General features: G+C 36.3%; 1 protein-coding gene across 8 annotated transcripts in view; it reads right to left on the bottom strand.

Annotated features, from left to right (window-relative positions):
- The window catches only part of DZIP3 (DAZ interacting zinc finger protein 3), a 71,327-nt gene that overhangs the window by 42,170 nt on the left and 2,484 nt on the right, over nt 1–26,673 (bottom strand). For all 8 annotated transcript variants that reach the window (XM_058661849.1, XM_058661845.1, XM_058661846.1 and 5 more), the window contains exons 3-14: nt 24,976–25,131; nt 23,580–23,696; nt 20,591–20,671; nt 19,530–19,654; nt 16,428–16,542; nt 13,438–13,557; nt 10,819–10,920; nt 8,689–8,781; nt 8,088–8,140; nt 4,879–4,955; nt 2,610–3,227; nt 508–540 (exon numbers count right to left, since the gene is read on the bottom strand). In XM_058661849.1, coding sequence (XP_058517832.1) covers nt 508–540; nt 2,610–3,227; nt 4,879–4,955; nt 8,088–8,140; nt 8,689–8,781; nt 10,819–10,920; nt 13,438–13,557; nt 16,428–16,542; nt 19,530–19,654; nt 20,591–20,671; nt 23,580–23,696; nt 24,976–25,131 — 1,690 coding nt within the window. The remainder of the gene's footprint in view (nt 1–507; nt 541–2,609; nt 3,228–4,878; nt 4,956–8,087; nt 8,141–8,688; nt 8,782–10,818; nt 10,921–13,437; nt 13,558–16,427; nt 16,543–19,529; nt 19,655–20,590; nt 20,672–23,579; nt 23,697–24,975; nt 25,132–26,673) is intronic.

The raw sequence follows: 26,673 nt of genomic DNA, 5'->3' as shown, positions 1-26,673 counted from the left end.
AGATAGTCCAATAATGAACTACAAACAATCCCAGGTGTTATCTTAAGGACAATTTTAAATTCAGAATAAAAATTAAAAGAAACTTAACAAAAATGATAATTAAATAGCAACTCATCATCTAGCAAAAAAGCAGATAACTATAAACAATAGATAATTTACTATATAGCACTACATATGCTAATCAAAAGCTGATAATAGATAACAAGCAACAGATAATTTACTACAAAGCACTACATATGCTAATCAACACATACAAGAGCAGAGCAAACAGGCAGTCATTTTATATCCTTCAACAATGTCCTGCTTAGATGAACACTGGGACACATGACCTCAGACCCAGGCGCAGTAAGGCTCAAACTACATTCAACTGACCTAATGGATTGAATGGCTACCATGATTTCCTAAACTTTTAAGTTAGCTTATCACAGTCAATTGACTAGGTATAAATGCCCCAAAGGAATTTCTAATTAAAAGATCATTTAGGCATTTTGTTTCTAAAGTACTTACGTTGACTACCCGTTATTGATTGTAGAGCAATTCCTGTGATGTACAAAGAAAAAATTTAGGTGTTCAACTACAAACACAACCAACAAATACCCATGGTATTTTTATATTGTCTCAGTTGAAAATATAGGCAATTGTAAAATATAACCAGCTATGCTCACCAATCTTATTTACCCAAGGCACATTCTTCAGATCTTTAAAAGCTACAAATTCAGAATTGGACGAAGTAAACAAAAATCAATACTGCATTACATTCAAAGTCTACAATATAAATACTTTAAAGCAAGCAATAATTCTTACATTTTTACAGTGGAAAGCTACATAAATAATAACCAACTATCAAGCAAACTTATCCTGAATTTGAGTTTCTCAGCAATCTGAACCATTCTGAATAATACTACCTTTTCTTGCCCACTGGTATCTCTTGAACACCTCAAATGTGTATCAGGTTATACTCAGCTCTAAAGATTAAATGATGGGCCCTGCATGGTAGCCTAGTGGCTAAAGCCCTTGCTTTGCACATGTAGGAATCCCATCTGCTAAACCTGGAGACCCCACTTCCCATTCGGCTACCTTTTTGTGGCCTGGGAAAGCAGTCAAGGAAGGCCCAAAGTCTTAGGAGCCTGAACCTGTGTAGGAGACCCAGAAGAGGCTCCTGGCTCCTGACTTTGGATCGGTACAGCTCTAGCCACTTGGGGAGTGAATCAATGGATGGAAGAGCTTCCTCTCTCTCCTCCTCTCTGTACATTTCATTCTTCCAACAAAAAAAAAAAAATCTTCATGGAGATTTACTAGGATATGGATGTTAATTAAAATAGTGAGATAGAGAAATAAAAATTGCAACTGGAATAACCAAGGAAAAAATATATGAGAAAGTCTTCTCTAAAGGGACCTGACCAGTAAGAAAGCTGTTTGAAATGTCTCAGTTTGAATTAGTACTGAGAGCCCTTTCTCAAATATTACCATATCCTCATGAGTTCTTGCAATCTAAGGTCATAATAAATATGCTTACAAGACATTATTTCAGACTAAAGATTATGCCTAATTTTAAAAACTATCATCAAACTCAGCACTGTCTTTTTAAAGTTTTAAAGTTATTATTATATATTAATAATAATTAAGCAGGGAAACAAGGCTATTCCAGGACATTAGTAAGAGAACCAGGATTGGGACATGGCACTTATCTGTGAAGGTGAGTCAGTTTAATGGGATGTTGTGGTCACCAATGATTCATTACATAGCAGAACTACTAACTGGGATCAGAAATGTTATCTAGAACAGCACAACAAGGGTTTCAAGTGAAGCTGTCCTACAATGAATTGTGGTTACTAACCAGAGGGCTCAGAAGTGGTCCCTGGGGTACAGAACGGGAGGTCTTTAAGTCTTTTCTTTCTCTTTTCTCTTATTATTGCTATTTTTTTTTAATGAACAGTTAGATCCAGGAAAGGCCGCAAGTAAAAGCAGATAGCTGCATGAATGCTACCTGATTCTTAAAATTATCCGGTCAATGACTAGCTGCTAACATTTTAATCACCAGGGACTTCCGAAAAAGGAGAAGAAATTTATACCTACTGTATCTAACATGGGCCTCACTGAAAGCATACTTTCCAGGGTTTTATATCAAGTCGTTCTTTATTTTATAGAAGTGATAAAACTCATCTATATTAAAATCTTCACAAATCTTTTCTTAATACATAAACTTCTCAGGAAGACTAGAAAAATTCTTTCAAACATTTTTTCTATAAATTCTTTTCTAATTATAATGTCCTTTTTTCAGTTTCCTACATTTTAATACATTTGTATTTCTAACCTTTTTTTGCCTCTGAAACATCACTTCTTCATTTTCCCACTTAACTTCTACATGTCACTTAACAGTTCTTTAGATATTATATTCTCCAGAAAGCTTTTTTTCCCCCCCTTTAAACTAAGATCTCCTGTAGTAATCTGGGAAAATCTCTAGCTCTGTAATTTCTGTTACTTCGTTTGTGAGTCTATTCTCCCAAGAATGTGAACTCCTTGAATTGTCTACTCCTTTGCACTGTGCCTGGTGCAGAGCTGACACTCATGGGAGGCTTTACTGGCCACAGGAAGTAATTATCTGGTACCTTGTTGATAGCAGGATAACATCCTCTGGATGATTTCTGGTACTGGTATGCCTAGGTAGATGGATAGCTGATGGTAATCAAGTGAGATATTCTCAATGGGATTCTCTTTCACTTTGTCAATATCCTCTTGTTTCATGCCAAGACGTAGAAGAATATCTGAAACTTTTTTCCAAATTGAATTGAACTGTGACTCAGTGAGACCATTCATCAAAATCTCACTAAGGAGGATATCCCGGTATTTGCACAGCCTCAGAATGTCTGCAGACTTAGAGAGATCAGAAGATGATGGCTCCATATTCCAGCCTTTTTTGGGTGCAGGGAATACATTCAAATGTTTTATGAGAGCTAATAGGAGGCATAAGTCAAACTGTTTGGACTGTGGTGGCTCCTTGTTTGGGGGAAAAAGTAGATGCCATGATCCACCCAAAGGATGATTGGTCCAAAGATGGTTGTAGTAGGACTCCAACACGTTCTTGTGTATGAGTAACTCTTTTTTCAAAAGAGGGGGTGGCATAGCCTCATCAAATATTTTCCGAACAATGTCAGTACCAGAAATAATAATTATATGAAGCAGGTGGTAGAAATAATTATAATCAAGTTTGAAGACAGGCATTTCATCTGAAAATGAATTTTGAGAAGTCAAGACATTTCACATTAATAACTGCTTTCTATATGATCTCTTACTGTGTTACATCATAAGTTTCTGTAGGAAGGAACTATTCCAAAAGAAGGAAAAACAGAATCATGCTTTCTCAGAGTCAAGGTTAGTATACAATGCTACCCAGCAGAAACCATCACAGGGACTAAACATCACAGAAGCCATTCATGCTTTTAAGGTTTTGTTGAAGTAAATGAGTTTTCACAACCAAAAGGCATCAAACTATCAGGTCTTCTAAATTCTGAAACTTTCTAAGTTTTAATTGCTAAGGTTTTGTTATACTTAGACAATTTAATCGTAATCATCACTATTTAACAGAACCTTCCATGATTAAGCTATTTTACATTTACATTTACGCTGCTCACTGGGCACTGGAAATGTTGCTTGCTTCACTAAGGAACAGTATATAATTTTTATTTCATTTTAATTAGCTTCAGTTTAAATAGATACATATGGCTACCAGCTATCATATCAGATAACTCAGATCTCTATCAATATACATAAAGTGATCTAATAATGTTTTTCCTCTCAGACTGTGGTGGGCAGATCACCAGCATCAGCTCTCAATTGGGAACCTTTTAAAAATATAGGATCTTAATTCCCTTTTGACATGATGAATTGCCACCCAAATTTTAAAAAATTTACCAGGTGACATAAACACACATAAAGTCTTAGAAATACAGATCTACACTTGATTTAGCCAAAAAGCTGAAAAGTGACAAACACTGATTTAATAAATTTCATGTCTCTATTTCCCCAAAGGATAAACTGGTAGTAGTTATTTCATTAACAGAATGTAATAAGGTAGAAAATTAATTCTTTGGTATTTTTCCAGTCAATAAAATTCCCACAGAAGGGAAGTAGAATGAGGTGAATTACAAAGAAAAGAAATTAATATATAACAGTATTTCATTTTTATAAACAGTGAAATATATGTTTACTTTTGATACACATCATTATTATTTTATCCTTCACCATTTTATGTTACAGGAGATTTTTATATTAATATGTTTGTTTGACATGCTTGACTTACACTGTGAAGGCAATACAATTAAAACAAAAAACACTCTGGAGTATTTCTCTGGATTGTCAAATAAGGACCTAGCTGGGATGAGAGACATGAGTTTCTCCTAGCAAAAAGTACTACCACTAAATTTTCCTCTGTGGGGTAAGTGAGGGATCTAAGAGCTAGCAGAGGACATAAAAACACATTTCTAAAACAGCTGAATGTAAGTTTAGACTCTTGGCCCTCAATCCAATATGGCATTACTTACAAGTAGGGCTGCTTTCCCACTTGTGATCAACAGGGAATGCAACAAGGGAGCAATGTTGGACAGAAACCTCCATCAAAAGACACCTCATCATGTAGTCACTGCTGTGCCCAGCCCTACAGTGCTTCCCCCATAAAGTAGAATGAGACCGTAATCCCTGCAAATTTGGTAGGACTTCTAGGCTACACTAAGTGTTCCTGGCTGCAGTAAACACAGGTACAGTGAATAAAAAAGCAAGTGAAGATCTGACTTTATAAATCAAGACAGAACACTTTATAAATCAAGTTAAATGTTAATATACTTTTCAACAAGAGGCATATAAAAGTAAACTAATGAATACCTTTTGTATTAAATTTTAAACTGATCTTCGGTCTTATATCAGTATCCGCTATTTTCAGAGACATCAACGTTTTATAGCTGCAAGTAGAAAAACATTTTGTTAAAATAATACCAAAGTCATTCCAGATTTGGGATATAAGCATGCTAAGTGAGTATTTTCTCCTCCTGAAAATAAGTAGAAAAACAATGAAACTAGAAGACTAGGAAAACACCAACAATGACAACTCCACATTGCCATTTTCATTGGAATTGAGAGGTAAGTAGTATTTGCTATAAAGAATAAGAGTAAGAAAGAAAAACAGATTTTTTTGGCAATAACTACTACACAAAGACCCAACTCATTCAATGCCCAGTGATTAAAAAATATAAACAAAGGAGCTAGACTAGTTTTAAAATAATTTTACAAAGAGAGGGACAGGGCCTGGTGTGATGGCTCAGTGGCTAAATCCTCCCCATGTAACCACCAGGATCCTATATGGGTGCTGGTTTTTGTCCTGGCTGCTCCACTTTTGATCCAGCTCCCTGCTTGTGGCCTGGGAAGGCAGCAGAGGATGGTCCAAAGCCTTGAGACCCTACACCCACATGGGAAATGTGGAAGAAGCTCCCGGCTCTTGGCTTCGGACTGGCTAACTCTGGTGTTCTGGCCATTTCAATAGTGAACTAGTAGATGGAAGATCTTTCTATCTCTCCATCTCTTTGTAAACCTGACTTTCTTTAATGCAGATCTTACTGGTTCACTCCCCAAGTGGTCACAACAGTCGATGCTGAGAAAGTCCAAAGCCAGAAGCTACTGAACTTCTTCAAGATCTCCCATGTGGGTGCAGGGTCCCAAGGCTTGGGCTGTCCTCCTCTGCTTTTCCAGGTCACAGACAGGGAGCTGGATGGGAAGTAGGAAGCTGGGATTAGAATCGCAGCCCAAATGGGACCCAGGTGCTTGCAAGTAAGGACTTTAGCCACAAGGCTTTTGTGCCAAGCCCTAAAATAAAAGTAATAATAATAATAATAAAGGAGAGATGGACAGAGTGGCAAAGCAATTAAATCAGTTAAGCACTAGGCAAATGCTATTACTAAAGAAAAGGAAAAACCTGTCAGCTGATTTTGACATGAACTATCCAACAAAAAAGGAAAGCAAATACTGGATAAGATAAAATGTCAGTTTTTTGAGGAAAGGATTTGGTCATGGTTACTCTTGTTTGGCTACTGTTGACTGATCTCATCCTAACGGCCACTATAACAGCATCAACCAGCCACCACATTGGGAAAATCTTAAAACTATTAACAAAGATACTCAGTAAAAGGAATTCTTCCATACTACCAGTAGGGGAGAGTCCATTGTTAAAACCACTGCAGAAAACAATTCAGCTAAACCCAGCAAAACTGAAAATATGATAAAAATTTTGTGAAAAACCCAGCAAAACTGAAAATGTGCTAAAACTTTCTTGTAACTGCATTCCTAGGTATATATTCTGAAAACAAAGCTGAAATATCATGAAATATCTGGCAATTAGAAAACTTATTTTCAAATAGCCCATGTAAACACACTGATGCACACAAACCTGCAAACATACTGTATTAAGTGAAAGTATAAACTGTTACATATTAAAATATGGGACATGGCTAAAGCTCTTTGATGTTTAACGAGAAGTATGTTTGTAAAAAAAAACAAATTGATGATCAAAGGTTTCAGCCTAAGAAAACAGAAAAAGGAAAATGTAAACTCAAACCCAGCAGAAACAAGGAAATAACAAAGAAATTCAATCAAAAGCAAAACACTAGAGAAAACTGCTCATAATCAAAATCTATTTGAAATAATAAACAAAAGTGATAAACTTCTAGTCAGGAATATTAAACAGATAAAGACATTTATTGTCTACATCAGGAATGAAAAGGATGACATAACACTAGATTCGTGATCTCTTCCACTCAAAAAATAAGAAAATTGAAGCCAGGAAGCCAAGGTCATTGAAAACGATAGGTTATCCTAGAAGCGAAAGAGAAAAAGAGATCCTTAAATTCTTTCTGGTGACATCTGATCATTGAATAATACATGTGTGAAACGGACTCAAAGCAGTCTGGCTGAAGCAAAAGATCTGGACCGAGACTGCAATCGCCACCCCAAAAAAATGCCTCACAGGAAAAACTGCACCCAGACTAGATAACTCCCCATCAAAAACACCACTGCAGACAAACTAGTGAAACAGGAAATGCCTTGAGATGGTACAATGAAGAAACTAGGAGAAGCTCTGAATATCTGGTGATACATGGTAAGAGCAGCACCACAGAGATGACACCGGTGAGTTCTCTATGGTCCAAGATAACGAGAGAGATAAGCTGAAGAAACCTCAACTCAATGTTAAACACAGTGAGATCCGGCCACAAAACGGTCCCCTTCAGGACGCAAGTGCTGTCTCAATTTTTACTTTAGAAAAGTCCTCTAAACGACTATTTAAATACTACAACTGCATAAAGGTAAGCCTACAGACAGAAAGGGATGGGGAAGGGGCAGAAAAAAGGGGAAATCTGACTTCAGAGATGTTGGTGTCACAACAGAGAGATCACAAGTCCAATTCTGGACTTGCTGAACTACAGATATTTATGAAAAACATGAGTAGAGCTATTAAGTGCAAGTAGATTGAGGGGTCAAAATTTTAGATTAGCAATCAGCACAGAGATAAAAATTCTGGTTTCATTAATTTGTAACATAGAAGTTACACAAATTAAAACCAATGCAGTGCTCCTGACAGACTAAAATATGGTAGGCATTTATACTTTTTAATTGAAACTTCTGATTTCAGTAAGAACACTCTGTACCTCTACGAATTCCTAGCTTAAAACATACAATACTCTGCAATAACTTCTAGAAAAATCCTCATTTTCTGACAACCTATAGCGTTCTGGGTAAGTTCTGAAAGATGGAAGACAGTTTTTATATTCTAACAATCTAAGGTAAATAATTTAAGAAAATTACACTTTGCTTGCAGGAAAGGATCATTGTCACACTTAAAGGAAAAGCACCCACATAATTTCTCCTTTCCTTTAGAAAGTAAATGTCTACAATAGTGAAAGAGCAATAAAATAGGATATTTCCCTTACTTAACAGAAATTAAAGTTCAGTGGAGCATCCCCAGGTCACAGAGGCACAGAAAATTCAAGAAGCAACTAAAGAATACATATATGATATTCAGAAAAAATAGAGTATTTCAAGATTACCTTGCTCCTAAATTTTCAATGGTTATATATTCATCCTTCCTTACAACTTCAAACTGTATGATAGAAAAGAAGTTAGTTAGTTCTAAAGTAGTTCAATTTTCGAAATTCTTTAATACTGGTTCTGATAATTAACACTTGAAAAAAAACTGAAGATGAACCCATAATATGGAACAAATAAAACATAAGTTATAAGGTGAATAATTTATACTCCTAATCAAATAAAAAATTATACTTAACATTCAAAAGCAGTTCTACTTTCTTCACTATAGGATTTAAAAGCTAAAGCAGAAATAGACACAGAGCATATCTAAAATAAAGAATTAAGATACATCTTTATTCTTACCATTTGCCTATCTAATTGTAAAATGAAAATTGAACAAAATACTTCATGTAAGTGTACTCTGAACAGTTACTCAATGTGATAGTATGTCGATATTGTTACAGGAAGATGCTTTTTGATCTAAAGAGGGATTCGTTAGTTGAAAGGGCAGAGAGGTTAGCTACCATGAGAAAATACAGTTAGAATCCTGTGAGCCCCACATCTGTATCAAGTACAGAATATCATTTTAAGGAAGGAAAGCAAGAAATGCAAAGCACTTACCAAAATCTTAACAATCCCAGGCATGTCACAGAGCAGCATCCTTACCATGTCACCTGCGCATCCTTCCTTTAAACACTTTTTTCCACTAAAGCTCTAAAGTTAGATGAGCAAAATAGTAAAAAGAGGGGAGAAAAAAAATCAATGAGATAACCATCTAATTACACTAAAATAATTTGAAGCATATGGTGCTAGGTGCTAAACTGAGATGTATAAATAAAAATTTAAGACTTGAATGGTGTTACCGTTCAAAAAGATAGCATTAAAGGACGGTGTATTTACAATAAGCAGTATTGCTTTTTTCCTCCCAATGTCTCTACTTCAAAATTTGCATGCAGCTATATCATACCCTAAAATATATTTGCAATCCCAGAAAAAGCAACTTCAAATAAAACTTAATAATTATATGAGCCTAAAAAAGGAATACTGAATATCTATCCAGTAAAATAAGAAGGAAAAGGATATAATAGACATGTTCAATACCGGGCCTGGAACGATGGCCTAGTGGCTAAATCTTCACCTTACATGCTCCAGGACCCCATATGGGCACCAGTTTGTGTCCCAGATGCTTCACTTCCCATCCAGCTTCTGGTTTGTGGCCTGGGAAAGCAGTGGAGGACAGCCTAAAGCCTTGGGACCCTGCACCTTCATGGAAAACCCAAAGAAAGCTCCTGGCTTCAGATTGGCACAGCTCTAACTGTTGCGGCCACTCGGGGAAATGAATCAGCAGATTTTTTCTCTGTATTTCCTCCTCTCTGTATATCTGACTTTCCAATAAAAATAAATAAATCTTCTGACTTCCCAATAAAAATAAATAAATCTTTAAAAAAAAGATTTATCCATTTCCATTGGGAAGGCAGATACACAGAGAGGAGGAGAGAGGCGGAAAGATCTTTCATCCAATGATTCACTCCCCAAGCGGCTGCAACGGCCAGAGCTGTGCCAATCTGAAGCCAGGAGCCCAGAGCCTCTTCTGGGTCTCCCACATGGGTGCAGGGTCCCAAGGCTTTGGGCTATCCTCAACTGCCTTCCCAGGTCACAGGCAGGTACTGGATGGGAAGTTGGGCCACTGGGATCAGAACCAGGGCCCATATAAGATCCCAGCACAAGCAAAGTGAAGACATTAGCCATTAGGCTACTGCACTGGGCCCATAAATCTTTTTAAAAATTGTGTTCCAAAATATATATTGAGTCCTTTTTCTCATTCTGACCTCACTATTTCCTCTGAATTAAATTATTAATGCCTTTTGGTTGTCTTCTACAATTGGTTAATAATAATTTCCTTAACAATAAAATGAACTAAAGGTATTTCTTCAGCATTTATAGGAAACAATGATGCCTAACACAATGATTTTTAGAGTTTACAAATGCACGTGCAATTGATCTGTTTATCCGCAATCCCATGAAGCAAGCTTATTTTAACTTTACTTGAGTTTTAAAAAATTAGTCCCAGATTTTAAAGTATCAGTTTAATGTAGCAAGTTTATGCCTCAATCTAAACTTAAACCTACATCTTCCAATTTCATACCTGATATGCTTATGATACACAATTCTTTTGCAAGTATTTTCTATTGTTCACAAAGTATAAGCACTACAGAAACAGAAGTTGAAGATCCAACCCAGCTTCATCAGTTCACTATTGCACTGTGGATTTTCACTTAATTTTTGTGACAAAATACTCAACGTATGGTATGTGAAACATAAATAATTCCACATGCCTGTTGAAAACTATAAAATTCATATGTTTCTCTCCAAAACAGAAATATCCTTAAAACTGGATAATTATTTTGTGTGTTTATTAAGCAATTCTATTGACTCAATGTCTTTCACATAAATATCTATTATATTATTTCTATTTTCTAGAGTAGTAGGAAAGCAAATGCACAGAAATCAGAAGGAAATGGATTGTAGCAGAACTCTTACAGAAGTAAGAGCTGTATAGTCAACAGCGAAAATGGATGAAGAATGGTAGGAAAATACGCATCAGGGAGACCAGAGAAAGAAAAAAAAAGGAGGCAGAAAACAAAGGGGAAAATATGAATAAGAAGAAATGAAGTGGAAGAGAGTATAAAGAGGTAAGGGGAGAGGAAAAATATTACAGTAAGTTTTAGAAAGAAAGGCAAATATAAATACCTGATCATCTTCTCCAGGATATTTTAAATTCTTAAACCTTTTCCAGCAAATTTTATGAAAATAAACACAACAGCTTTTACTGCACATTAATTGGAAAAATCCCTGAAAGAAAGTGAAAGTAGACTCTTTATACAAAACAGTAATTTATGTAACCATAAAAATATTACTTCAAGCTACTTTCAAAATTTTCCTATAACTTGGTATTACACAGTCTTTTACATTTTTCAATAGAGATCATAACTTTACAGTTCTGTTCTCATCACCACAAGCACAGAAAAATTATGAAAGAAAAAAAAGGGAAATAGATTCAGTATCAGATTTTTATATACCTGTAAAACAAAATATCTGAAACTCAGTGATAGACTTTTTAAAAGGAACACACTGCCTACTACTCTTTATCACCATTTTACAGTTCTGTTTTCCTTCAGCGTCAGCTCTCTAACATTTCCCCAAACCCCTTCTGCTACCTGTTACCAACAGGAGAACTCAGATTGGCTACTTTGGTGACAGCCGGACAGTGAGGTATGGTGTTTCATAGAACACAGATTATTTATCCTTCCAACCATGAGCTGTGGAACTACAGCTCCATCCTGTTTTAAAAAGGAATTCGAATTGGCTGACAACTCCAAATTGTGTGCTCAGTATATCTTCCTCTCATATGCTGTCCATTTGATTGGAACCCTGAAGCTTTTCTGAGGACTTTAGAACCATATTACCACATCACACAAACCATTACTGAACCTGCTTGGCAGTGAACACTGTTTCTTACCAGCCGGCTTTTCAATCCCTGTGCTAATCATGCTTTCAACTGAGATTTCTGACATACACTGTCACCATCATCCTTTCCAATTTCACAGTTTTAGTCTATTAGATTCTGAGCAATCTATTGATTCATTTTGATTAATTGAATGTCTACAAGTTAAAGCTAGTTACATTCTTCCCCAACCTACGAAGGTTCAAAAAAAATAGATAAGATTCATTATTTAAATACATTATCATATAGGAATGGCAGTGTATCTCTCAGTAAAATGTGTATGTTCCTAACCTACAATGTTTCTAACTAGAAAGTAAGGAAAAATTTTTAAAACACTTCATTGTATTGCAAAGATAACAGCTGTAACTTCAGAAGCAAAAGTATTAAAATTGACTCACAATAGAATACATGCTCATTTTGAATTTATGTTCTCATTGACAGTCAAAAACTTCTTGACTGCATTAACCTTGCAAATAACTATGCTTCTTACATAATATTTTGATGCACAATATAATAATAGAATCTAAGTTTAATTTTACAGTTACACTTTTCAGAATTTAATATGCAGGTTATGGGGGATGGAAGTTTGGGGTGAGATCCCCGTCTATATGAAATTGTACCACATAATTCAAAAATTCAAAATAAAAAGAATAAGGACAAAAATAAAAGCATTATGAGTGGACAGCATTTAAGGGTACACTAAATTAAGTTATTGTTTGCAATGCCTGCCTCCCATATGAAAGTTCAAGTTTGAATTCCAAGTACTCTGCTCCCAGTCTAGCTCCTTGCTAATGAACTTGGAAGGTAGGGGAAGATAGCCCAAGTATCGTCATCAACATGGGAAAGAGGGACTAAGGTCCGGGTACCTACATTTGACCTGGCTCAGTCCTGCCTATTGGGGTCATTTGAAGATTGAACTAAAAAAAACCAAAAAAACAAAAAACAGAATATCTCTGTCTCTCCTTCCTTCTGTGAAGCTGCTTTGCAAACAAATAAATCTGGTTTTTTAAAGACTTATTTATTATTTATTTTTATTGGAAAGGCAGATTTACAAAAAGAAGGAGAGACAGAAAAATCTTCCATCTGCTGAGTCACTCACCAAGCAGATGCAATGGCCAGAGCTGAATCAATTCAAAGTACAGAGCAAGCAGCTTCTTCCAAGTCACCCAAGCAGGTGCAGGGTCCCAAGGCTTTGGGACTTCCTCCACTGCTTTCCTAGGCCACAAGTGGGAGCAGAATGGGAAGTGAAGCAACTGCAACAGGAATCGAATCCATCTGGGATCCTGGCACTTACAAGGTAAGGATTTAGCCAATGAGCCATCGTGCTAGGCCCAAACAAATAAATCTTTTTTTTTTTATTAATTACGTTGCATTATGTGTCACAGTTTCATAGGTTCTGGGATTCCCCCATTCCCTCCCCGTGCCCTCCCCCCATGGTAGATTCCTCCACCTAGTTGCAGTATTACAGTTCAAATTAAGTCAAGATGCTTTCATTGCAACCATATACCGAGCATACAGTCCAGCATCTTACAAACAAATAAATCTTTTAAAAACTGATAATAAGGACCAACATTGTAGCATAGCCAATAAAGCGTTCAGGTTTAGAACCAACTTCCCATCTGGGAACCAGCTGCTCCACTTCCAACCCAATTCCCTACAAATGGCCTGGGAAAGCAGTGGAAGATAGATCAAATCCTTGGGTCCCTGTACCCATGTGGGAAAAATGGAAGAAGCTCCTGGTTCCTGGCTCCAGGCTCTGGACTTGCCCTGCTCCAACCACTGCAGAATTTTTGGATAGTAAATCAGCAAAAAGAAGATATAAAATATATAAACAAAGAATATTCAGGTTATTGAAATTAAAATACCTTATAATTGGTGTTCTTTAATATGTCAGCTTCACAAGACCTCTCACAGTCAAGATAACTACAAATGGTATGCTTCATTATATCCTCTTCAGTTGTCTTGATAAAATTAGTAAGAACATCCTAGATTTCAAAAATAAAATGAACCTCATGAATTATGAATAATAAAAAACACACTGCCAATATTTTACTTAAATACATGCATGCAAATCCCCTTTTGAAGGATTTATATTTTAAAATAAATTAACAGAACATACTTCTCTCATTCAAAATAAACAATAAGCAGAATGGTTCCAAATGGCAAATACCGTATTATTGATTGAATGATACAAACATGGAGAACACTGGATTTGTTACTGAGTGACATGAACTGTGTGCTTGAAGCTACACTTCTCTTCATTATACTAGTCCATAACTTAGTTTGTGGAATATTCCCATCAGGAATTACTTGCATGATATGAAACACTGAGTTTCAAGAGAGACATGATTTATTGTAACCAGACTCTAGGATATCAATTTGGCACTTAATTCCTATAGAGGTATAATAAAACACTCAGTGTCATAATGGGCAAAAGAATGGCACAGAAATGTTTCCAATGTCCACAGTTACAACATAATTACATTTCTACTTTTAAAATGTTAATTATGTGTAGGTGAAATACATTATAGAATCTAAGCTACGGAACCAGATAAGGTTCCCAATATTTACCCTTTAAAAGAATACTATTGGATAGTACTGCCAGATTTCAAATAGTGTTAATACTAATACACTGAAGATACACAACATGTGAAGAAATCACTGAGTGATTTTAAGAAGATTAAGTAGAAAGTCTCCCAGAAGAAATAAGCAAAAGAAAATAAGACTTATCATTCTGTTTCAAGGCAAAAGATAAATCAAGTACACAAAAATAAGTCATGTTAACACTTGCTAGATATTTTAAAAAATGATCTTGATAAACACATTCTTTTATGAGAAGATGCTGGAGTTGTACCACCAAAACAAGAAAGCAAAACTAGAAAGTAGGCAATTTGAGTTCTGAGACATAGATTTTACAAAGGAAAGAGGTGAAGGAAAGTTACAGGATAAAAACCAAAGGAAAATCCTGAGGCATAGCCTGGCATATGGCACAATGGCTTAAGCCATATCATGTACTGGGAAGGCAGGCCACAGTGTTCCAGGCCCTTGGGCCCCTGCCACACGTGTGAGAAGCCCAGGAGGTCCTGGCTCACGGCTTTGTCCTCACCCAGCCCCGACTCCTGAGGTCTGACAGCTGAGACAAGATCTCTCTCTTTCTCTCTCACTGTGTCTCCTCTTCTCTTGTCACTTTGACTTTCAACTAAATAAGTCAATCATAAAACAGAAAAAAACAAAAAAAAAACAAACCTCTGAGGACAATTTTTAAAAACTAGAAGGATAGAAGATGCAAGGTATGTTTGAGGCAATGGATAAAAGAGGTGATCATTCATTTTCCAGATTGGGAAGTCAACAGATAAAACCATTGAAATAGAAACTTTTTAAAAAGCAGTGTATATTTTTTAAAATATGGAAATAAATTTTAAAAATTGCAGACAGTTAGACAAACTTAGTTGTAGTGTGCAGGGACTTGTAATTTTAAATCCTTTAATGTTATATCTGAAAAACTGCACATGTCTATAATTTTGTATAAAGCGGGAATTCACCCTAAAAAGTATCTATTCTAATAGGAAGAGTAAAGAGTAAAATATCCAAGGGAGGAAACTATACTAGTAGAGGTTGTTTTAGGTAGACTTGAAAGTCAGACAAGTTTTTTCTTAAGTATAAAATTATTATTCTATGGGCCCAGTGCCGTGGCCTAGCGGCTAAAGTCCTCACCTTGAACACACTGGGATCCCATATGGGTGCCGGTTTTAATCCCCTCTCCACCACTTCCCATCAAGCTCCCTGCTTGTGGCTTGGGAAAGTAGATGAGGACGGCCAAAAGCCTTGTGACCATGCACGTGTGTGGGGAGACCTGGAGGAGGTTCCTAGCTCCTGGCCTTGGATTGGCGCAGCACCAGCCGTTGCACTCACTTGAGGAGTGAATCATTGGACGGAAGTTATTTCTCTCTGTCTCTCCTCCTCTCTGTATATATCTGAATTTGCAATAAAAATAAATAAATCTTTAAAAAGTATAAAATATTATTCTAATAAGTAAAACTGAAGATCATGAGATTATTTTTACAATGCCAAAAACTGTATATTTTATTGATTGCTGTCAGAAGTAATACCGCATTGTGGTGATTTTTTTTTTAATTTTTGCTTTCAACTCTGTCACTTGTTGTCTCAATATTTTAATGCATATTTCTCAATATTTTAATGCATATTTCCAGGCATGCATAAATTACATCTGACTGTAAACATGCAAAGTACTGGATGAGCATGGTTATCCAATGTCTTGTTTGAAAATGTTCACATTAGGGCCCGGCGGCGTGGCCTAGCGGCTAAAGTCCTCGCCTTGAAAGCCCCAGGATCCCATATGGACGCCGGTTCTAATCCTGGCTCCACTTCCCATCCAGCTCCCTGCTTGTGGCCTGGGAAAGCAGTTGAGGGCGGCCCAATGCATTGGGACACTGCGCCCGCGTGGGAGACCCAGAAGAGGTTCCAGGTTCCCGGCTTCGGATCGGCATAGCACCGGCCCATTGCGGCTCACTTGGGGAGTGAATCATTGGACGAAAGATCTTCCTCTCTGTCTCTCCTCCTCTGTGTATATCTGGCTGTAATAAAATGAATAAATCTTTAAAAAAAAAAAAAGAAAAAAGAAAATGTTCACATTAGATCTTCCTTTTCACCTACATAACGAATTATACTAACATTCTGCTTAATAATGATATCAAGGTTGCTTCTCACATAAAAAACTGAAACACAATAAAAGCATGCTTGCTTTAGAGTGCAAAATAGATTATATAAACTGTACCTCATCAGAGATGTTTCTAATTAGTAATAAAGGAAATGTTACTCTTAAATAATCTCTTACTTTAAAAGTTATAAGTAAATCTTCATCTTCCGTAGGATCTATGTCAAACCAATCATCATCTGTATCTTCTATTTCTTGAGAGCTTTTGTGGAATTCTAGCAGTCCACCATTATACCTGCAAAGCATTTGTAATCAGGTTACATGTGACTATAAAACTAGAGTTTACTAATTGGACAGAATCTGCAAAAGAATTTTGCAATTTGTGACAATAGGGTGATGATAACCTCTGGAATGCCATAGAAATACAAACACTAAGACTCTCACCTCTGGCAGATTGGGATGAATTACTAGATCAGGTAGTAACTCAAGCTTGAACACTATGGGATGGTAATCAAAGGGATTGTACACTTGTTTGGCTTTTGTTAACTGTCTTGAGGCCTTGAAGAAACAGAATGACAGACACAGATCAGCCAACTATTGGCTCCAGATACACTGTGAAAACTAGAAGGCCCCTATGGCAGCCAAGAAAGAGATCCTGATTTCCTATAGTCAGGAAGATAATCTGTGCTGAAACTAAGGTCCAGACTTAATAAGGTAGAGAAATTTGCAAATAAGGCCAAACACATAGCCTAACAGGTTTATTACTATCAGCTCAAGATAATGTGAAAACTAGGCCTATATGGTAATTTTTTTTTTAAGATTTACATTATCTTTATTGGAAATGTGGATTTACAGAGAGGGAGACAGGGACTTCACAGCCACTGGTTCACTCCCAAATGGCTGTAATGGCCAGAGCTGAGCCTACCCAAACCCAGGGGCCAGGATCTTCCTCTGGGTCACCCATATGGATGCAGGCACCCAAGGACCTGAGCAGCTATTCTCAGACGTTTTGCCAAGCCATAAGCAGAAAGCAAGATTGGAAGAGGGGCAGCCTAAACAATATGGGATGCCAGTACCACAGGCAGAAGCTTAGCTTATATACCACAGTACAGGCCTGATCTCTATGGTAACATTTTAAAAACCCTCACCAACTCCACAGAAAAAGGCAGACCATGCTTATTTAAAACAAAGCTCCGGACTTAAGAACAGAACAAATGCCAATGAGATCAAAAGCACAGTCTCAACAGAACTAACATGCTAAATCCAGACCTTTATAGAAAAAGAGAAAACTTGGGGATCTTAATTGGAGATATATAGGTGACTGGTCTAGAAATAATGCATTCCTAATTCCCTATGCATCTGCTGGCTGACTGCATTGGTCATGTAATCATATCATCTGAGATGTCTCAAGAGATGATGCTCTTGCGTTTCAAGATTTTCCCCTCATTGCCTTCAAATCAATAAGTCTAAAGTCAGGTATAAGAAAGCCCAAGAACAATGCCTGTAAAGAAGAAGTATATCAATCATTAGAACCAAAGAACAGTCTCCATATGTACTAGCAGGAAAATGGCGGGAGTGGAACTTAGTGCTAACACTAAACTAATGGCACACACATGCTGCACAAGCATGTGGTCAGTGTATATTGATACTGGACCACTCCACTCTTTATCATTCCCAATTTATTTTTCCACCAAGAACACCAAAGACACCTGAAGCAAGTTTACATGCTGCTGAGAAAGCTTCTTGAATTTAAAAAAAATGATGGCCTACAGAAGTAGAAATACTGGAAATCTATTGCCAAAGTTAAAAGGAGTCGGAAGGACCAAGGAGGTGAGAATGCCAGACGAGGGTTACTACTTAAAGAGTGTAGAATCCTCCAGACAATGGTCTGGAAAGACTCAAGACAATTTTTATCCATTCAGAAACAGAATAAGAAGCTAATTTGTATTTGTTCTCTGTAGGGTGGGGATGAAAGTAACGATGCTACCATACATCCTGGATTTGCTGTATCAATGATCTGGATAATAAATTCATTACACTGCCCATAATTAAAAAGAATAAAAAAGTAGTTTGGACACCTGGGGAAGGACAATACATGTTCTTTGTCTTGCCTCAGGCTATGTTAATTTTATTTTATCGCTACATAAACTGAAGGAATTTTGATCATCTTGACATTCCGAAAAATATCATGCTAGCCTACATACTGATGACATCATGTGAATTAAGATCTGCTTAGTAAACATGAAACGAGAAATCTTATGGACATCCTAGTAAAATTTGACACACCAGTGAATGTGACACAGATCGTGCAAAGAATCAGCAATACTGCACAGGTGATGCTTTCATGGTTTCAATGGTTTGACCAGAAGTAATCCTTTAACAGTTTGTTCAAGTAAACTTCTCCAAATTCATTCATCAGATCTCTGCCAGACATAATTTCTCTGAGGAGACTTTTGATTACCAGATCCAAACTGGGGTTCCAATAAAGGCTTTTCCTTCACTGAATTTTCCTTCACTGCTCTTTATCACATTTGATAACTGAAGACTTCATGCCTAATTCCTTGGTGAAGGGGTAAAACCTTCATTATACTATTATATGGAACAGAAATTGCTTATTTTGTAAAGTACTATGTAGCGATCACATCACGTAGTCTCTGCAACATGATAGATGCTTACTTATTAAAATGAATGGATGATGTCAGCAGTGACTTACAATCTCCATTTAATAAGCAAACAAATCATCCATACAGGCTCCATTGTACAACTTCACTTTGTTAAAAGATGTACTACTTGAACACCCGAAACTCAGAATAAAGACACTTTAAACTAATTATAAGCTCTTTTATACAATCAAAATTATTTAAGTCAATGACATTATTACAATCATCATTTCTTTATTAAGTATGGTCCCTTTTGTATCCAGCACATTGCATTGGTTACCTGCAAGATTCTTATGGCGTAGACATCATCAATTTTGTTTTGGAGATAAGGGGGAAAAGTAAAGTTTAACATTATGCTCCCCAAGTCTGAACCTAGGCCTATTAGAATCTGTTTCCAGTATCAATAATAAACTGTTCAATATTGCTATGGCCTACTAAAATTGATATTTCAAGTTAACAAAATTATTGAGAAGTATATTAACAAAACTACCACATATAAAATCGGTTGAAAAGAAAATCACCAAAGCTTACATGATCATGATTCCTGGTTACACAGCACAATTTTTTTCCCATTTCACAACACTGAGAATTGACAATAAAGATGTATCAATCAAATCCTTACCGTTTCTGAGCACATCGAAGTAAACCACGTCCAAAATAAACTAAAGGCATAAAGTTTTCACAAATTTCATTTTCTTGAATCACCATCTTCATCACCAGGAATTTATTTTCAGCCTCTGTAAAATCCTGTTGTGAAATAAAACTAGGCTTGCATCATGGAAAAACATTAAATAATTGGTTCCCAAACTGGAGAAATTAAGACAGCATTAAGAATGACCTAAAAAAAAAAAAAGACCTAAACACCTGGTTATTTATCTATAATGCTCCTAAAGCTTAATATCAACAGCAATATAATCTTTGAAATAGTCACACTGAATTATAAAACACAATAGAAAAGCCACCAAATAGTTTTAATATTTCATGACCAATCCTCCACCTCTAAGTGTTGGCATCCCATAAGGGCACCAATTTGTGTCTTGGCTATTCCCATCCAGTTCCCTGCTTATGGCCTAAGAAAGTAGCAGAAGCTGGCCCAAAGCCTTGGGACCTGAGACCCTGAGCCACGATGGAAAAACCAGGAGAAACTCGTGGCTTCTGGCTTTGAATCACCTCAGCTCCAGCCACTGTGGTCATTTGGGGAGTGAACCAGCAGATCAAAGATCTTTCTGTCTCTCCTTCTCTGAGTAAATCTGCCTTTCCAATAAAAATAAATCTTACATAAATAAATAAAGTCAACATTTTAATTTGGTAAAATTATTTAGTATTACGAAGAGTTACAATGAGTAAATAATGTACCCCAGGAGTGGACATTTGGTCTAGCAGTTAAAATGCCAGTGAAGACACCTGTGGTTGCACCTTAGAGCATCTGGTTCAACTGCTGGCTGTAGTTCTTGACTCTAGTTTTCTGCTAATGAAGATTTTTGGGAGGCAGCAGCGATGGCTCAAGTGACTGGGTCCCTACTGCCAGCAAGGGAGACATGGAATAAATCTGAAGTTACTAACATCCACACCAGCCCAGTTCAGTGCAGACACTGTAGGCATTTAGGAAGTAAGCCACTGAAAAAGAGTTCTCTCACAAATTAAAAATAAAATAAAATAAAATAAATTACATATGCTACATACCTCTTTCTTTCCTCTTTCAGTAAGTGCCACTCCATATAAAAATAGTAAAGTCAAGTAATAACCAACATTAATCTGGTTTGCCTAAATAGAAAAAAAAGCAGTCACTTGATAATTAAAGCTAAGTTACCTTTCAGTACAGCAAACTTAATGCAATATTCAGGCTTATTTAATAATTATTAAGAATGAAATTTATTAATTTATATTATTAATCTCCCCAGAATAATTTAGATGTACTTAGCATTTTCTACACATGTGGCATATCTGGAAGGAGTCCCAGACTCCTGACTTGATCTTGGCCTAACCCTAGCTGTTGTAGGGATCTAGAGTGAACTCTGAGTCAGTCTGAGGTTGAAAAAGAAAAAGATGCCCTTGCTAGATTAAAATAAAACTCGCATACACTTTCTCTTCTTACACATCATATTTTAGGTATGAAAACATCTAGGAGACTGGAATTGTGGTTCAGTAACTGAAGCTGCAACTTGTGATGCCAGCATCCTATTTCATAGTGGTGGTTTGAATCCCAGCTGCTCTGTTTGAAGTCCAGTTGTTCTGCTTCTGACCTACATCACTCTTCTGCATCTGGAAGGCAGGTAATGAGGGCCTGACACTTGGGCTCCATCCATTCATGCTGTGGAATAAAATGAAGTTCCTGATTCCTGACTTCAGCCTGCCCTAGACCTGGCTTGTGCAGCCATTTAATGACTGAACCAGTAGAGGGAAATTTCAGTCTGTTTCTCCCTCTCTGTTGATCTGCTTTTCAAATAATAAATATTTTAAAGAACATTATAAGTAACTATAAGGAAATCACAGGCAAAAGAGTATTTTTAAAATGTTTGGAAATAGAATTAAAAGATACGTTTATTTATATATAAAAATGTTGAAACCCATGCATATAAGGAAATCTTAAGGGGATCTATAACTTGTTCATGAAAATATGCATTATATTAGAAAAAATACATGGATTCCAACACTTCTTGTACCAAAAAAAAAAAAAAAAACTTATCTTTCAATTCTACTTTCCATGAACTTTCTGAAGCATCTTTATAACTGGATAAACAAACCTAATCACGGTTTCAATGAAAAATTAAAACACATGGATACTTCTTCCCTTTAATAATGTTACCTGGGGCCCGCCACAACAGCTCAATTGGGTAATTCTCCCCTTGCAAGTGCCAGCATTCCATATAGGTGCTGGTTCATGTCCCAGCAGCTCCGCTTCCCATTCAACTCTCTGCTTATGGACTGGAAAAGCAGCTGAAGATGGCCTGAAGCCTTGGGACCCTGCACCCATGTGGAAGGCCCAGAAGAAGCTCCTGGTTCCTGGTTCCTGGCTTCGGATCCGTTCAGTTCCAGTTGTTAGATTCATTTGGGGAGTGAACCACAGATGCAAGATCGCAAGATCTTTCTTTCTGTCCCTGCCTTTCCAATAAAAATAAATAAATCTAAAAAAAAAAAAAAGAAGAAGAAGAAGAAGAAGAAGAAGAGTCCCTAGTGGGAGATTCCCCATGTGCTATCTGACTGCACTACAGCCAGTAAAGATTTTTCTTGGTTCATATGCATGAATAACATCGTCAGGATACGTTATTTCTTCTTATGCTGATGCAGCTTTATTTTGCCATCCAACATACAAGTGTCATATAGCATACCCACTGTTGTTACGTTTACTTATTTAACTATATGCCCCAGCTTCTAAACCTATAAAAAGAGAATTATGAGGATGCTATGAAGAGTAAATGAATTAATCTTCTGATGTGTTTTTAAAAAATGGATGTCATATAACAAACACTAAAAGAAAAGTAAGGATATTATTTTAAAATTTAAAGAGAAGTATCACAAATAATACAACAGACCCTATGACTCATATAAATTTAAAGAAAAGCTTTGTTTTCAAAAAATGAGACGAGGCACTGGGAGCAATGGCTCAGTGGATAAATTCTCGCCTTGTAAATGCTGGGATCACACATGAGTACCAGTTCATGTGCCCACTGCTCCACTTCCCATCCAGTTCCCTGCCTGTGGCCTGAGAAAGCAGTCAAGGATGGCCTATGGCCTTGGACCCTGAACCCATGTGGGAAGTCTGAGAGATGTTCCTGGCTCCTGACTTCATAAGCTCAACTCCAGCCATTGCAGTCTCTTAGAGAGAACTAGTGGATGGAAGACCTTTCTCTGTCTCTCCTTCTCTCTGTAACTCTACCTTTCCAATAAAAATAAATATTTTTTAAAAATATGAGATAGAATTATGGCAATGATGTAATTAGAAGGGAAGAAATCTGTAATTTAAGGTTGCAAGAGGTATATTTCTAATGTAAAGCTCCTATCCTACATGTTCCCATCAGTAAGATTATTCCAAGTACTGAGTCAAATGAATGCAGAGATGTTACTTCCAATCATACACCACCAACAAACTGATGTCTCCTAGGAGACATCCTGCCTTTCCTTGATGGCCCTGAGGGACAGAGAAAGTCATTCCGAGGAGACATCCCAGCTTTGACCATGGCAGTTCCAATTGTGCTACCAATCACACTACCTATTCCAAATGCTTCCAAGATAAAGAACTCTTTAATTCCTAGTCAGACTCAACAATGAAGTAATGCCTCAGTAGGGAAGGTTAAGCAAAGAGAAGTTGCTAGGGTTTATTTCATACTGATTTATTCACTTACTGACAATCGGTTCAATGGGGGCAACAGCAGAATGGGCATCCTAGAGTTCCTGAAATTGTAAAATGCAAGGCTCGTTTCCTGTTTCTTCTTTTGAATTGCTTGAGGACTTTCTTTAGTTTGATGTCTATTAAACTTTGAAACTCTGTCCCTAGGGTCTAGAATACACATTCCCCAACCACCACCACCAACTCCTTGTAGATAACTGAAAAAGCAGGATTTGGTATATACTGGATGATATTTTATAATATATAAAGCATGCACTGACTCTTTTCTCATTAAAAATTCTGTCCAAGTTCAGCACTTCAAATTTTCAAAAAGAAAATACTCACTGTGTAATTCGTAGCTTGAATATTCTTAAGTGCTGCTTCGAGTTGTGTTATTAGGAAATGTAAAGTTAAAACAGGAACAATTTCCTCCTCACGCTGGCTGTCAGCTGTAACTTCTCGCTGTGGAAAATAATTGAGCTGAAAATTTGTTTAAGTCAGAAAATATATATACATATATATATATATATATACACATATACTTTTATTATACAAATAATAGAAGGCTCATTGCAGAAAATTTGGAAAATTAAGACAAACATGTTTTTAAGAAGTCCATACTACCTACAGACATTGTTCTTCCATATTTTTTAAATACTCTGGTGAATCTCTTGTATAGCTGTTCCCTCAGAACACTACAAAGCATTTCCTGTGACGACCAAGCAAGAGAATGGCAACGTTCACTCCTTGGGAGGGTGGTGGTAACACCACTTCATTTTCTATTCTGTAGCACGATTAAATAATAAAATCTTTATGAATTCATAGTAAGCAGGAAAGCTGATAACTCAGTTCAGTTTTGAGAGCCTGTAGGTAGAGTCTTTACATTTCATTATATATGAATCACATTATTAACAAACAAGGATAATTAGACTTCTTCCATATTTATTTGAATTCCTCTTATTTCTTTCCCCTCCCTAGTGGTTCCGGTTAAGAAAACAGCCATGAGAGCAGACTTCCCTTTTCTGGTTTTAGATCTTAAAACTAAAGCTTTTAACTTATTCCCATTCAACATAAGAATAAGTTTCTCAAATACAGCCTTTGATTTGTTGAGGTGGATTACCTCTAAACCTAGCTTGTTCAAGGTATTTTTTTTTTTAAATCATGAATGGTCATAAGATCTTACACTTCTCTGTGTCCTTTTTGCTTATGAAAGAGCTTAAATGTTGATACACCTATTAAACTACCCATTATCCCTGGGCGAGATCTCACTTGATCATGATGAATGATCTTTTTATGCTTTGCTGGATTAATTCAGAAGTACTTTGCTAACGATTTTTGCATCTACTTACAGCTGCTCCACTCTGTTTCAGCTCTCTGCTAATGTGTCTGAGAATGCAGTGGAGGATGGCCTATGTGCTTGGGCCCCTGGACCCACAACCCGGAGGAAGCTCCTGGCCCCTGTCGTTAGGCTGGGCCAGGTCTGAATACTGAGGGACTCTAGAAAGTGAGCCAGCAGATGGACCATCTCTCTCCCTCTGTCTGTTCCTCTCTCTCTCTCTGTAGCTGTACTTTTCAAATGAACAGCTGTATCTCAAAAAAAAAAAAAGTCTTACAAGATACAGTATTCACATCCATTTCATTACTGACTAAAACTGACCTTAACTACATTATACGAATTACAGGTAGAAGGGGCATATACACAGAGCTGCTTTTCAGCCTCAAAAATAAGACACAATGTTACCTGCATAGTTTGGAAGGGAAAATCTTCTTGGACGAATTTCTTAACATGAGGAATAACACCTTTTGGTAGACTGTGAATTACATTTAGTAACTTTTTCACTTCTAATAGTAGGTTAACAGGGACAGGATCAGTAGGTATGTCCTTTTCCTGTTTGTTCTAGAAGACATTATTCATTAAAAATTTACACAATTATACATATTCTCATTTACACTAATAACCAGAACAAGTCAGAGTTTTTATTAAAAAAGGAACAAATCCAAGTAAGAATAAGACATTCAACTCTCAAGAAACTTTTATTATTAGAGATTATTCCATATATAATATTAAACCTACATCTATGAGTACATTTTACATAAGCAACTAATGCTTAAATTATACATAAATTTGAAATGAACAGTTGTTATAGTTTAAATTGTAAATGAAACAGTGACTCAATTCAGTCTGAGCTAGTTAATACTAAGAATCTTGAGTAGACTTATTAATGGCACCATGCATGCTTGATAATTACACAGTTAAGTTCTGCTGGATTGTCTGTTAACATTAGTGTGAAGAAAAGGTAGGCAGTAGAGATGGAAAGAGGGCTGGGAGTACATTTATGATGGTCTTCCTTCAAAACTTAACAAGATATTACAGTTCCTAAACCCTGCTTTAAAAAACGTGATTACACTGCTGTTGACCAGTAAGAATCAAAAACCAACATCTTCTCATTGCAGAAGCAATATAAAGATTGAGTCACTTACAGTGCCCAGTGTGAGGTGACTGTGACAGAAAACTTGACTAGGATCACTACAGGATTCTTTACTTTCCTCTTGAGTGTTTGCATATGAATCAATATGCATCTAGTCTCACGCATACATCTTACATTTTATAGTATACTTTATACATAAAACTAGTCTCTGTAAAGGCATAGGGTTGACTACTGTACTATCTGGCAAGTTTTGTATAGGTTTGTGAATTTCAGAAAGACTAAAAAGATATCTCATAAAGTAACTAGAAAAACTCTTATAAAGTTTTCAGTATTATAAATATTTTGATAGTCAATTCTGTAATCACAAGTAACTACAGAATCATAATAACTGAAAAATTTGCACACAGGAATATTATGGCATGAAAAAATTTTTTGATAAAAAAGATCATAAGCTTCCATGTCAGTGTAATCTTTAAATCTTCTTACAAATATGCTTTTTTATATATCAGCAAAATATTTAATATCTGATCCATTTTTACACAACTGATTTATTAGCCAAACCAAATTCAGGCCAATATGTCTACTACTTTCACTGCTTATTACCATATTTGCAATTTTATATCTAAAAATGTTTTTTTCTAGCTCTAATTTCCTTATTTCTTGCTTCTATTCAACTGAAAACATCTCAGTTGAAATACTTCTATGCACATTTACATATATTGTATTTCCTTGGCAACTTTTTTTGTGATAGTCTAATGCCAAGTTAATATTATCATTATTTTATGCTTATATATTTTTATTCCTACGTTACTGGATAATCTTTGCATATTTTTTAAACAGTTGGCATTAATCACTATGAACCTAAGAAACAACCATCCATTGCCAATCATCCACCATATATTAGCACGATATTCAAATAAAACTGAGTCATTGATAAAACAAAATCTCATATCAACACGTAACAGAATCATTTCCTTTCATTTTGACTTAAAGGTTCTAACTACGAATTT

The sequence above is a fragment of the Ochotona princeps genome, chromosome 3, assembly GCF_030435755.1.
Source record: "Ochotona princeps isolate mOchPri1 chromosome 3, mOchPri1.hap1, whole genome shotgun sequence".
NCBI classification, from domain to species: domain Eukaryota; kingdom Metazoa; phylum Chordata; class Mammalia; order Lagomorpha; family Ochotonidae; genus Ochotona; species Ochotona princeps.
Note: the sequence above shows the minus strand (reverse complement) of the source record. Positions and strands in the feature narration are given on the sequence as shown.